Genomic DNA, 15,293 nt, shown 5'->3' on the forward strand with positions numbered 1-15,293 from the left:
GATTGACTTGACAGAAATACATTGACAGGCGACAGGCTTCACTCTGTCAAATGACCAGCTCCACGATTCAGAGTTCTCAAGGTTTTCCAGTTAAAACAGCAGGTGTATGTTCACCGTGTTTTACTGCCATTTGTTTGCTGCATCTGTGAAAATGAATGGCTTTTGTTCTTGAAATGGCTCTTCTTTGAGGATAATGCGAGCTGTGAGTGTGATGTCGCTCTGTTTCGCTCTCCATCGGTTTTGATACGGATCGTGAGTGGACAGTGCTTGTCAGCTGGAGAGCTTGTGTCCCGCGCTCCCCCGGCCCTCTTATCTCTGTATCTGACACAGTTGTTTCTGCTCATGATGAGAGGAAATAGCACAATGATAAAATACCAAATCACTTCAGCGGGAACTTCAGAGCCCCTACAAGCTTTCCATAGGCATTTATTCCTCACTGAGCGCCTCTTCAAGGTGTAATCTAGCATCTCCGTAGCAATTGAGCTGGAGATTTCCACTCGTGCCATGTGCGTTGGCGCCGTGTGTTTTAGACACAGAGATAATACCAGTCGCACTGAGAATAGTGAACAGGTTTGAGAGCTTTGGATACACAACTCACTCTGTAATGCATCAATCTTATGGCTTCCTGTTTCAGAGTGAATTATGCAGATAAACTGATTTTGAGTTGCTGATCACCTGGACTGGTGTCAGAATGATGAATTTTAGGGGCATTGTCATGAGAATATATTTTCATATATAACTATATAAAAGAACACATTATCAGATACATCAATCAAAATACCATGAAAAGGTGTATCTATACTATATGCAGTATACTGTATATACCGTATATACTGTGTGTGTGTGTGTGTGTGTGTGTGTGTGTGTGTGTGTGTGTGTGTGTGTGTGTGTGTGTGTGTGTGTAAAAATATATATATATCATTTTTTGTTTTACTAATACTTTCTGGTATTTAATTATAATTTAAATATAAATGATGATAATAATAATAATATTTTATTACATTGTGTAGATTTCTTTGCTGTAATGAAATTCAGTCCACTAAAATTGATTCACTGTAATGAATTGGTAAATTCTTTTCCATGAACCAGATTTGTTTCTCTTCAATCATGTGTTCTTATATACTTTTTAAAGCAAAATATGAAAATACTTATATACTGCTGCTCATTTTTATGTTTTTGATTAAGTTATGACAAAACAAAGACATTACTGAGAGTCATTACTATTGATTATTTAATTGTATATTAATAAAATATAGTGGAATATACATTTGTACAAATTTGTACAAATAAAACAAATTGTGTTTACTGAAGTAGCAAAATATTAAAATAATTCAATACTGCTATTATTTCTGTATTATTGACTAAGTTCCTGACAAAGACAAATTAATGAGATATTTTTGAACCAAATGAATATTGCTATTTATTATGTAATATTATTATACATACGCAATAGTATATTATATACATATTAATACAGATATTACATATTATTAATATTATTGTGTTGTTGTATTTCCCATTGAATAGGAAGTTGTATAGGACTAATCATTAATAGACATGGATTAAAAGCCAAAAAGCTCATTTTTTGAATTCATAGGGTCTTTTAAAAGCTTTCTATGATGGGCAGGTTTTGGAGCAGAGCTACAGATAGAGAGAGAGAGAGAGAGACTGCGGGTGAGCGAGGTGTCATTAGCGCAGAATGAAGTGGCTTAAATTTTGATGATATAAATGAGGAGAAAAGATGAGCATGGATTATTGAACACATCATCATGAAAACTTAAACCAGTTAAAAGAAACTAATTAAAACAAATGTTTCAACCTCCATCTTCACGGGCATCACTTATTCAGAGGCCTGTGTGAGAAGAGCGATCCAGCCCTGTCATTATCCCAACCACTGTAAATTATTTAATGAGATCTGGCCTGGGAAAATATTAAGAGCAGATTATGGATTGAAAAGACACCGGGTGGGAAGGAAAGATTTGACTTACAGTTTCAAATGTAAGAAAATCTAGATTATTCCTGTGGGAATTTTGTGATCAAGAGCAACTGGCATATTAAAAAGGTGCATTTAAAGTTTCACCCATCTAAGAATTCAAATAATTTTTTATGCATTTAATTAACAAGTTATTGTGTGTTCTGTACATATATCTGTGCAAATTCAATACAATTATATATAGTAACTCTGTTTTTACATATTATGTGGCACACAACTTTTTTTTTTTAAGTTTTATTTCTGCCAATTTGAACGTTTATGATGAATACGTCTGAAATGCACAAATTTTATTTCATTTTATGGCCACATGACCATCTGGTTCCTTAAACAGATGAAGTTTAGATTTTCTGAACCTTTTCTGAAAAGAAAATGTAGACATTTGAGCTCTTTTAAGTGTAATTTAATTCCCTTGATGCAGACTTTGATGAAGGGGTTGGATTCAGTGAAACGTTGAACTCTAATTTCCATTTGCCTTGATTTCTCAGTATTGTGGGATTGGTTTATAATCTTGTGAATATCATTGTGGCTCTTTTGCGATGAAGAGTTTTTGTCTGAAACGCAGGCTTGGGTTTCCGCTCTTCTCTTAGAGGGACGTTTGCTGCATTCAAAGACAAATGAACAATGAAACAAGAAGAGTCTGTAATTTTCTGAATAAGCTAATAACATGCTGTGTTCTCACAGCACTTTTACATGCAACTATACAAGTGCACAAGATGTTGTGGTGTGTGTGCATGATAGGGCTGTCACTTTTGTGAAAAAATCATTTTCGATTTTAAGACATAAGTGTTCATTGAATCGATTGTAAAATCGATTTTCCATGTCAAAAAAAAAAGTAGTTTCCATTTTCAACGCCAAATAACGGACGAATGTAAAGAGAGCGCTGGAAACGCACAAGTCAGCAATGTTTCTTATTTATTGGCATGAAGTTTTGTGCAGAATAACAAACAGCAACAGGAGTGCAACATTCTCGAAAAAAATATATGCAGAGTGGACTGCTGCCATAACATAAATGAAAACCATGAATGAAAAACATTACTGCACTCTTCAACCCGGCTGCATTTATGATTTAGATGTCCCAGGGACAACTACTACTATTTCGTACTGCCAATCTTCCACCACAAAAGCGGGTCGCTGTCAGCTGGCATTGGTGGCTCGTTTTCATAACTCATCATGCCATTGTCCTTCATTTTCTTTGAAAACACTAGATGCAGCAATTGAAACCGTGAAACTATAGGCATGTAAAATTGCTGGGTATTTTCTGTCTAGCTTTCGCAACGCCTACTGCAAAAAAAGAACACATTATCAGATCTGCATTTTCGGAATTCTCTATTTTCTTTATCTGCTTGTTTGTGAGTTTTGTTACATCCATAATTTGTTTAATTCTTTTAAAATTAATAGTGAACATATTTTGTTAAAATTGATTCCCTATTTTCGTTTTCGAAGCCTTTTTTGGTTGGTCCGTTCGATTGTGCAATCGATTTTCGAACGAAAAGTGACAGCCCTAGTGCATGATGGGCCGTTCAGTCCTGATCGTGATGGGACTCACTCCTGTTTAATGAGAGCAGATGTTGAAGCAAATGAACCAGGTGAAACATGGAGAAATCTGACATTGTTCAGTTTAAAATCAGTGACCCCATGTAGTCTCCTTGTCTTATTGTGCATGATTTATTTGAAAGAAAATGTTTGTTTTCATCTTTCTTTAGCGTGTAATAACTTGCTCCACCTCTCTTTTCACATGACATTATGAATCCCTCTTACTTATCCATTTTCTCTCCTCCAAACCACTCCATTCTGATATGTAATGGTACATTTCATGAATTAATTCATTTGTGAAAGATAAAATTAAGTACTATGTTACTGGTTTAAAATGATGTACTAGTTTTTTTTACCTTGTTTGTATGGAGCAATTGGTTCAGATCTTTAGTGTTTTTTTTTTTACATATTTTAACTCCGAACAAACCTGAGACCACCTCTGATTCAACATTAAAATAATTTAGTCCCTTTTTTGGAACAAATAGAACTAACTGTAAGTCTGAAACCCACTTGATACAAGATAATTTAATACCTTTAATCAACTGGACATGCATCTGTTTATGCAAATAAAAATGGCTGTGAATTATTTTCACAATTATTTATATTTAAATTAAACTTTTGATCCTTTTATTTTATCGTAGTATATAATTAAAAAAATATATAATTTTTTCATTTTATATTATTTTATAGATTTTGAAGTACACTTTTAATTGTAGTAAAAGTTTCTTAAACTAAATATAAGTCTGAACACACCCTTAAAATAATATCATGCAATGTAATACCTTAATATCTTTTTTTTTTTTCAATTGGAAATGCATCCATTTATGTAAGAGACAATTGACAGTGAATTGAGGTTACTTAAATGGGTACTTTTGCACATTTTATTTTTAATTTTAAAGTCCACTTTAAATGATATTCAAAGTTTTTTTTAACTACCTATGAGTCTGAAAAAACCTATCATCTATATATACCTCTATATATGGATATATATATATACCTATATCTTATAATACCTTCATATTTTTTCCAATGTTTTTTTTTTTCCAACATTGTAATATTATTTTACTTATATATTTATTTATTTATTTTATTTTTGGGAAAACAATGAATTAACGACAGGTTTGAAAACACCCTTAATGTAATGCATTTTAATGTAATACCTTTAATCAACTAGAAATGCATCCATTTATGTAAGTTAAAATATCTATGAGTTGATTTTACTTTAAAGGGGCCATATCCTTCTACTTTTAATCATTATTCTTTTCAATTTTAAAAGTCTTAATTTAGTTTTATGTGAATATTTTCCACCCTCTTTCTCACCCTTGAAGTAAACATGCTGTGAATGTAAAAATTATGTATGCAAATGACTTTTTATAGCTATTATGATTGACTAGCCTCTTTGCATTTGAATTGAGTTAGTTAAACATTAGACATTGCCTTTACAAAAAGATTTGTGTCAAGGGACAGATATACTTTCTGAATTCTGTGATTTTAAGGACTAAGAACTGTTTTGTTGGGACTATCTTGACTGATGTTCCCTAGTTCCCCGAAAACATATTCCTAGTCCTGGTCAGATCCTGAAGGACTTGCCTGATCACTGTTTAGCATGTGAGTTAGCATTCCTTAACCCATAAGGATTATGCGACTTCCCATTGTGCCGTTCATGGCTTTGACATTGTCTGTGGCTTCCGACCGCGAGAGCATTGACAGCTTGATGAATTAGACCTGACATTTGCCAAAATAGCCGTCCTGCATGCCAGGTGCCAGTTGAGCGTCTACACTCTGTTAATTGAATTGGCAATTTGTGTAACAGTACCTGCCCCTGAGCCTTTGGTGAAGCCAGGGACCGCCATTTAGCTCCAATAATCCAAGACTAGGGAATAAGAGGTCTAAGCTTCACAAGAAATTATTGCAGATTTAAAATGACAGTCTGATGCCTTGCTGCCAATTTCGAATTCATTAACAATAATGTTGACTTATAAAAGTGAAAGTTAAATTGACTTTCTAATAGCGCAAGCGATTTGAAATTGTCACTGCGGTGAGTAACAAATTGCATTTATTGCAGTCTTGCACCAAATGCTGTTTGTGGTGTAACGGGTCTTGAAGACTAGCATTACATATTGAAAGTGTCAAATGGAAACAATATTGTCTCATAATAAAATGGCATCTCTATATCAGTCTATATCAGACTTGGTCTGTCCATTTGCATGTTCACAAATTGGCGTCAAGGATATTGCGTTTTTGGGTTGGCGATACTCTGAATGAAATCGCATCTGCATATATGTCTTTGACAGTATACCTGTACTCAATACACCAATCCTGTATATTTTACAGTGCTGTTACTGTATTTTGTATGGGACTTATTAGGTCAGACGTGATGTATTTGCTCGTGTTTCTGGTGTAATATATTTGTATTTCCTCAATCTGCTGTGGCAGGGAGCTAAACTAGAGGAGATGTATTATGGAGAATCATGGCAGGACAGACATTGTGTTGCCTCTGTGCTCCCGCGAGCTCTTCATTCATATATTATTTGCGTCATGAACAAAATGAAGCAGATTAATAGAGCATAATTCCTGAGATCAATATGCAATTATATTAATCTCTCTGCTCGCTCGGGCGGCGTGCAGAGGGATGGCTACACAGTCGTTGGACAGTATTGAGTATAGTACTTAAACCAGGGGACATGGGAATCATTTAAGATGCCTTTATTTGCTAATTTCTGTTTGCTTGCTGCTTTTCACTATCTGTAAATGTCTTAAAATCATGGATCTGTCTGCATTGGTTTTCAAATGCATTATTTTGTGTTGATAAGTCTGTTTAAACCTTGACATGTCATGTGACAGAGAATTTAAAACACCACAGATTAGGCTTTAAGATTCAGCCCACTTGGTTTGTACTTTGTTTCAATGAGCTCATCTGTGGTTCAACATGTTCCCATTTTTTATTATGAAATATAAAAGCTCCTCAAGGTCAAGGAATTTGGAGGACGTGTGGCTGATTTCCATCCGGTGGTCTTAAGTGAGGATCCTTGTGTGATGAGAGCTGTTGTCTGGAGATGTCTTCTTTAAGTACAGAGAGGAGGAGGAGGGTAATTTGAAGCTGGTCAAGTGAACTCTTAACTTTGGTATATTCTTCATTGAATTGCTTGTACTGTTGGTTTACGGGATCAGATGTCTGCTAGAGCACATTAAATGCTTTGTTCACACTGGGTTTAATTCAGGTTGCTTATTCTATTTTGTGTTTTTTTTTTTATTATTATTATTGTGTGGGACTTCTTTGTAATTGAATTTAATATTTTATTTTATTTTGTATATTTTATGGTGTCTTTTCTATGTTGTGTGGGACTTTTCTTTCTTTTTTCATTATTTAGTTTTATTTATTGGTTTATATGAGGAATATTCACATATATATGCATGTGCATGAATGCATGTGTCACGCTGTGTTTGGTGTGTAGGTATGCGTGCATGTTTTCTGTGTGATCCTCGGGGCGTGAGAGCTCCCTCTGCTGTGTGCTGTGAGCCGCCGTGTCCGAGTCCCACCAGCTTAGGATTGTTTATGTCTCCACCCGTAGTGGTGGCTACTGACCCCTGCACTCCAGGGACAGAGATGAGAGCCCATCTCTCTCTCACTCTCCCTGCTCCAGCTGCCGCTGCCTTTCCCGCTCATGTTGTGGCACGAATGTTCCTCCGGGGCGGACACAGAGCTTACTGCTGAAAGCATTACCAGAGGGGAAAAGTGTGTTTACCCAGCTTGAGGCTCTCTGAAGGACAGAGGCCTCTGATTTGTGTCTCGGCCCCTCTCATGCTGCTCACCTGGGCACCCGTCCTCCTGTCGCGCCCTCCCCAATTTGAAAGCGTTGTTTGCTGCTGGTCCTTGAGAATCCTTAATGGCCGTTCAGTGCTTTATGACATCATTAATTGCACTTAATTCAGCAACATTACCCTAACGCCTGGCCAGGCTTGGAAAATGAAGTACAGAGCACTTTGTTATAAAATTCTGTATAATGAGCTCTGGTGGGACAAGGTCTGTTAAGTTTGAAATCACCCCAGGCCATTTTTTAGCAGAGCCCGAGTCGACTTTAAAGTTGGAAACTTGGAAAAAATGCCCTGAGGGCGCTGTTCTCCGGGTGATTTGCAGCTCAATGGATGTGGCGATATTAGTGCTGCTATAAACAGCGGGCTTTGTAGCACTGAGCCTGGCTGAATATGCAGAAGGGAGTTGTACCGAGGCTTTGATTTGCATCTGTGTATTTACAGTACCGGGGGCATAGTATTACTGGGGCAAATGCGTTTATTCAACAGTTTACCCTTTCTCTTTAAAATCACACAGGTGGACTCCATTCCCAAGTTGGTTTGGATTTAAAGGGAAGCGTGCGTGCTCATGTACTCATGCTGTGTGCTTCTCTCCGCAGCTATCGGCTCCCAGCGGAGGCGGAGCCCCAGCACCGCTGCCGCAGAGATCTTTGAGCCTCACCTTGGCAGCCACATCCTGCAGGTAAGATAAGATTTGAATTCTTTCAACTGTCTTTGTTCATCCAAAACACCCTGATGTTCTTGGTTTGAGACTAACATTGGGTATGAAGATCATAATATGCATATTTAATATGGAAATTAGGTAATGAACACAAGTTGAAATGTAATCATGAATATGTCTGTTCCTCTCTTCTTTAAGAAAGCAAGCAAAAAAAGATCTGTATGAGCTGATTTTCTTCTTGCATGTTTTTTTTTTTTTTTGCATTTGTTACAGGGGTTTGAAATAAATAAATAAACTTGATCATTAATTTAATGTTTATAGATTTTCTTTGAGCCCTGACATCTGATTTAAACTTGTTTCAGTAAAAAATAAAAAATTAATTATACCTAAAGTAAATTGTTATGGGTAAAATTTACATTTCAGTTGAATCAGTGAGTTAATGTAGACTATACAAATCATTTTAAATGCCATTTGTGGACAGCTTATAAAGAATTACTGAAATAAAAGCTAAAAATTACCAATTCTAGTTGCCAGATTTTCTTTGGTAGCATAAAAATGACAATTTAATGTGCAGCCAAAACTATGAAATTGTCCAATATGCTTGTTATATTCTGACCACAATAAGTTAATTATATGTACTTACTTAATTTTCATTAGTTGTATTGAAGGCAGCATGAAAAGTTATATTTCCCCATCTTGGACCTCTTTGACATCAGACAATTAGTAATCTGTTGTTCATAAATATTCATAAGATTAACAGCAAATTCCAGTTGTTTATGAATAAATTCTAGCAGGCGTTCTACATTGACCTGGATGAATGAAATCCTTCACAGATGTAGTAATGTGTGTGTTTCGAGATTACAGGTCTGTTGTCTCAGGATATATGTGGCGTCTCTGTGCTGTTTATCATGTGAGTAAATGAAGGATGACACTTCTCAGCCTACCGGTGTTTCAGGAAAGCTCGTGATTTTCTTATTTTACCTCATAGAAGGAAAAAAAACTTTTTTTATCCATTCCTAGCTACAGCACTGATCTCCTTTCAAATTCATTTTAATGACACAGAATGAAAAGCACAATTTACACCAGTCACCTGTGTCCAAAAAAGCGGATTAGGAATATTTAAATAGCGGTTCGCTGGTCCCAGGACTGCCAGAGCTGTTCCCTTACGACAGGTTAAGTGTGTGTCAGCAAAGCGGAAATTTATAATTAACACCAATACCAGGCTGGAAGTCTGTCGAGGCGTGGCTTTTTCAAGGAAGGACTTGTTCCTGGCAAATTGTCCCCATTAATCTTCAGCTTAATTGATTGTGAAAAGTTTTAGGATGACATTTAAAAAAAAGCATGCTCGGCTGGTGATTGATCTGAAGAAAATGAACTAATAATGGATGCAAGGCAGTCATTAGTTGTTTAGTGCCGAGGCTAATTTTAGACAGCTTAAACCGTGTTTGATAGCGTTTAATAAAGAGGATGTGAAGGCAGAGCTGCTAACCGTTTTTCACCAGCAAACGGACGCTCGCATAAATACACACACATACATAAGTGCTTTTACTTAGTTACATAGGTATGTTTGTTTGACTAATATAATAGGTTTGTTTTAAGACAGCATTGAGTTCTTTGTTCTGGTTGGTTAATAATGATATTGGTTTTTAACTGGTTCATTTTGAAGTATGAAATAGTTGCTGGTTTGTTGATAATATTAGTTTCAAAACTTTTGTGGATTTGAAAGATTCCATGGATGTTAAAGGTTCTTCATGGAACCATCAATGCCAATAAAGAACCTTTATTTTTAATAATTGATGAATAATTGATGACATTCATACTTTATATACGGTTTACTGTTTTGTTAGTTTAATTGTGAAGGATTCATCAAATCATGTTCTTCTGGAATTTTTTTTTGTTTTTGTTTTTTTCCGAATTTGACTTTTCTTCAGTCAAGGTTTTGGCACATTAGTGAAATTTCATCTATGTTTTCTGGTCTGAAACAGGTCAATTGTCAAAAGCACCACTCACACAGAAGTCACTTTTAAACTATGCAGCTTTCAACTTTCATCGGAAACTCCAGATTGTGTTGATGCTATTTAAATTACTGTATTTTTGCATTTCACACAGTAACTATAACTGTACCATTAATTTATTTGGTTTTTTTTTTCCAATGATTCTGATCATTGATTTTGATTGATTGACTGATTTTGATTTTCACAATCCAGTCAAATTCTGACATACTTTAAAAATATGTATAGTTGAAACACTTTGAAGTAAAACAAATAAATAAAAATTCTTTTTTTCTGCATTTTAGCACCCTACTCTTCCTCCAATAGCCTCTCTTTTTGGCCCAATGGTGTTGCCGTCTCATTGGTGTCAGCACAGGCAGCGCCGGCACTCTGGGCCACAGAAATGACCGTTATGTCCATGTCACAGTGTCTGGGTTGTGTTCCCTGGGTTCCCACTAGGTGTCCTCAGTTCCCACGGTGTTTATCATATTATCACTTCCTGTCTCCTTATTTGGTCACCTTCCTCCTTGTTTAGTTAATTGATTGTTCCCCACCTGTCTCCTGTTTCCCCATAATCCTTTTGTGTATTTATACCTGGTCTGTCTGAGTCTTAGTCACGGAGTCCTTGTTTCATGTTGAATGTTAATTCATGTCCGTCAGTTCTTGCCCTTGCCTTGTCTTCTTGTTTGGTTTATGTTTGGATGGATGTTTTTGGTTACGACGACTGGTTACGATCGTGACAGTCCACTTCCACAGTGCATTGTCTTTTGTGTTGGCAGCAGGCCGGATTGATTCTGACAGCAGCGCTAGGTCATTAGCGGATAGCTCAGAAGTCCTCTGTCAAAGTGCTCAACGCTTCCACCCGGTTAAATAATAGCATTTATATCACCCAGATCATGCTTAGCAAGAGATGAATCATAAATTCTGGGTTTGGTTTTAAGGCAGATGAGAGCTTAGCTGCCTGTGAAGGGCAAAAGCACTGTATGGTCATAGACACAGAGCACTGAGAGAGACTGAACCATTTTTTTATTCATTTTAGGAGATAAGACTCGTCAGTAAGTTAGCTGTGAGTTAAAGTTTACAAAGCTGCTAAATGTTAATGAACACACGTGTTTTGGGAGCTGGAATATGGCCTGACCTTGACCGCCATCAGAACTGCAAAGCTTCAAAAAACATCAGAGGAAGAGAAAAAGTGTGTGAGTTTTATCATGACAGATTTTTCCTTATAAATAAATAATAAATTCATAAAAAAAAATTATAATAATAATTTAAAAAAATAATAATAATGAAAAAAGACCTCCTGTAGCGAATCGATGCGTTTTTGTAAAAAAAAAAATCCATCTTCAAATCCTTGTTTTGTACTTCTAATTAGTGACCGTTTTGTTTTGATCTCTTCCCTGAGTTTCCCCGTTCATCACTTCTGAGTGATGCGCAAAGATGACCTCCATACGTCATTGCCCCGGAACTTCTTCCGTGTACAACTGTGAGCGCAAGCTACATCCATAGACAGTAAAAGAAATGGACACAGCGACCCCATTGAAACTCAATTGAGACAAGTGAAGCCCAGTTTTAGCTATTTTTAGCACTTCCGTTTCTGACGCGCAGACTCAAACTAAGCTTGATGACGTCAGCAACCTGTCTGACAGATGTAAATCTTCTAGTAACTGTGCGTGCAAACTGCCATCGTTAATCTTGCAGAGATGGCGAGCTTGAGCGGGGAGTTCTTTGGCATGAGTGAGCAGGAGTAAGTATTCTGATTAATTATTTTGTATAGTATTTTAAAATGTAACGCCAGTATGCCATATTAAGTTAATTGCCTGCGAGCTTCTCCTCCTGTCTGTACGGTAATTTCTCTACTGTGCGACAGAGAGTCGAGTGGTTATGACGCAATCGTTAGCCTATTTTTACAAAAACTGTTTCTACGGGGCCATAATGTAACATAGAAGGTAATGGAGCACTTTATACATTGTCATGTATCTTTAGAAATAAATAATGGACAAATGGAGTCTTTAAACGCCTCAGATGTAAAGTTATTCGCTGTCAAAGTGACGCCAAAATGAATGGGAGGTCAATGGGATGCTAACGCAAATGAAGTTCTGCTACAAGATGGCAGCACCCGGCTGACTTCAACTTCCGGTCGACTTCCTTGCCGCCTGGCTACATCAAATTGATTATTGCATTTTAAATATGGTTATTTTTCTTAAAAAAATGCATCGATTCACTACATGAGGACTTTGTTCAACCCCCCGAGCCAGATGAGGCACTTTTTATTAAGAATGGGTGCTTTTTATTTCACTTCTTTTGGACTGAAGCACTGCAACATTAAACAGCTTGAAAGATCAAAGACAATTTTTACATAACTCCGGGATGTATCATATAATCTAGGATGTCTTGAGGGTGAGTAATAATGGACTAATTTATATATATATATATATGTGTGTGTGTGTGTGTGTGTGTGTGTGTGTGTGTGTGTGTGTGTGTGTGTGTGTGTGTGTGTATGTGGTTAACATTTGAAGTGGATCTAAAAAGTTTGTCAAAGTTGTTCTTAGACAAGAACGCTTTTTGGTTTTAGGACAACTTTGATAATAGGTTTTGATCCACTTCAAATGTTGACTAATCTATATATCCATAATCCTTATCCAGTAAATGACAAGCAACTATAAAAGTCATGGGCCTTTGAATATTGTTGACTATGGACTATGGAAGGCCGTGAAGGTCAAACAGGTTGAGGATTACTGGCCTGCATGGAATCTGCAGACTTTAATTGCATTTCCTGTTCTGATTTTTGAATGGAATATATTAAAGCAACCATTATAAACTTATTGGTATGAAAGCATAGTCAAATGTTCCAAAATATTTGATAAACAACCACACAACAGGGTGGAGAGCGTGCAGACTGTGGCAGGCTATCCAGTTCTGTGGATATCTGTGGAGTTTTCTGCTGTTATGTGGACACTGTTCGCTCTCTTTTAGGCATCCGCTGTTTTTGCATTTCATAACAGGGATGTGCCAGACAGCATGTCAGAAACTTTCTGATCTTCTCTGAACAAATTAACAGCGCTGTTATTTATTGCTTATCGTGGTTTCTGATGTGTTCTGATGTGTGTGTGTGTGTGTGTGTGTGTGTGTGTATGCACGCACCTATGGGGAAGTGATGAGGTGACAGTACACCAAACGCCTCTTAATAAGTCTCACAGCTTCAGGTTCCAGCACTCAATCTTTCATCAACTTCTTGTTTACTTTCTTTTCTTTCGTTCTCTTGTTGTTTGTTTTGGAGCATCATCTTTGTTGTTTTTGGCTTGTTTGTGATAATAGGGCTAGGATTAAAAAAGAGAAGACTTTGAAAACCCTTCGATCCTCACACCGGAGGAAAGCGCAAAGACGACAGCTTTAGAAATGACAGCTGTTTACATTTGCATAACATCAAGGTGGAGCGAGGCAGTGAATTTGAGCCCGTCTGTCACCGGCTGTAATCAGGTTGAAGGAATCACCATCACGCTTCTCTGGCTCTTCGGTGAGATCAGGTAGAAGGTGGCAGAGAAGGAAAAAAACACACAGGGAGGGTGTTCTTCACCTCAAAGCACCTTATCCTCCAGACGTCAAGATCCTCTCATACATGCAGATGGTTTTAGGGATGTCAGGCCCCAGTCTGAGAGCTATACAGTACGTCCATTATGACTTTGCCAGGGCCATTAGTTCTAGAGGTTAAAGGGATACTTCACCCAATAATGAAAAAGCTGTCATCATTTACTCACCTCCATGTTGTCTTTGAACAAAAAAAAGGGGTAAAGATTACAACTGCTACTACTACTAATAATAAAAAAAATGGCTGCAGATTACATTTTTTAAGTATTTTTATATCTATTGTAATTTTCAACTACTACTGCTACTACTTTCAGTCATAAAATAAATGTTTCAGATTATAATTTGTTTTTCATTTATTTATTTTACTGCTACTGATGCTGTATAATAATAATAATAATTAAGACCAATTAAAAATACATACAGTACATCAGTCTAGACCAAAACTGCACAGGTTATTGTTTCATAATTATATTTTAGTCTGTGCCTCATATTAAGATTAATAAATTGATATTTAAATTAATTCATAAATTTTTGTATCATTTAAAAAAAAAAAGGTTTAACCTTACAGCGTAATTTTTTCCCCCTACTTTTATGACAATCATGAGTGGTACAATACAGCCTCAGTCACCATATGCCTTCACTTTATGCAAAATAATAGAATACAAATTCTTCAAAATATCTGTTTTTGTATTGTATGGGAGAAAGAAAGAGTTAGAAGGACATGAGTGTAAGAAAATAATAACTATTTTTTTTTTTTTCAAAGACAAGCTGTGTGTTTGTAAAGGAATGGATGGTGTTATTGCAATTTTCTCATAATGTTATTATGCACATAAATAACTGTTCTTAACAAGCTCACCATTATGCAGAAAACTGTGCCTATGAGCATACTTAACACATTACAGAACAATGACTAAATCACACAGATATTCCTGTGATAACTCTTTAATGTAGAGTAATAACCACCCTTTGATTTATTATGAATGGAGCATTATTTTATTTAGAACTTTGTTTTTTTTTCTAAAATAGTACATTTTTGTTTGGAAGACTCTATAATATTCTGGTGTAAATGCAAGTCTGTGAGATTTTTTATATTTTTTATTTTTATTATCAGTCAGGTAAAAATTGTAAGTCCAATCACTTTGAAAATGTATAGCACACTTATCCACCAAAATACACATACAAGTTGAAATAACTTAAATGTTCAAATGTAATACTTAAGTTAGAGGTTTGATCAAATCTCTATCTCTCAGTATGAGCAGTATAATAGTATTTTATGTTCTTTCTTTGCTGTTTTTTCTTTTTCTTTCTTTCTTTGTTGGCTTCAGTTTCGGTTGATCTCCATCTCTGTTAGTCCAGGTCTGTCTTGCATTCACAGCGCATAGATTTGTAAAAGCGAGGCAGGCGTGTTTTCTGTGATGTCCATCACGCAGTGCTTGAGATCACAGTGTGAGCGTGTCTGAGGTCAGTGTTTTCTGCTTTAGCTCTTTTATTTGTATCAGCTGTCGGAGGATCTCTATAGCTTTCCCTTCATTCACTAATTTGCTGTTGAAAGCAAACATGTCAGAGCCCTTCTTGTTGTGGTTCACTAACTTGCATAACATAATGTGAACAGCATTTACATATCCATAAACACACAAACACACACGCACACACTCAACTCAATCTTATCTCATGTGTCGGATGGCTTCCTGACAGATCATCCATTCAATGGCCATCC

At 36.3% G+C, this 15,293-nt stretch overlaps 1 protein-coding gene across 4 annotated transcripts in view; it reads left to right on the top strand.

Moving 5' to 3' along the window:
* LOC132111334 (neuronal PAS domain-containing protein 3-like) overlaps positions 1–15,293 on the top strand; it is a 285,327-nt gene that overhangs the window by 137,154 nt on the left and 132,880 nt on the right. For all 4 annotated transcript variants that reach the window (XM_059518543.1, XM_059518544.1, XM_059518545.1 and 1 more), the window contains one exon: positions 7,939–8,021. In XM_059518543.1, the coding sequence (XP_059374526.1) occupies positions 7,939–8,021 (83 nt within the window). The remainder of the gene's footprint in view (positions 1–7,938; positions 8,022–15,293) is intronic.

Source organism: Carassius carassius, chromosome 31, assembly GCF_963082965.1.
Source record: "Carassius carassius chromosome 31, fCarCar2.1, whole genome shotgun sequence".
Taxonomy (NCBI): Eukaryota; Metazoa; Chordata; class Actinopteri; order Cypriniformes; family Cyprinidae; genus Carassius; species Carassius carassius.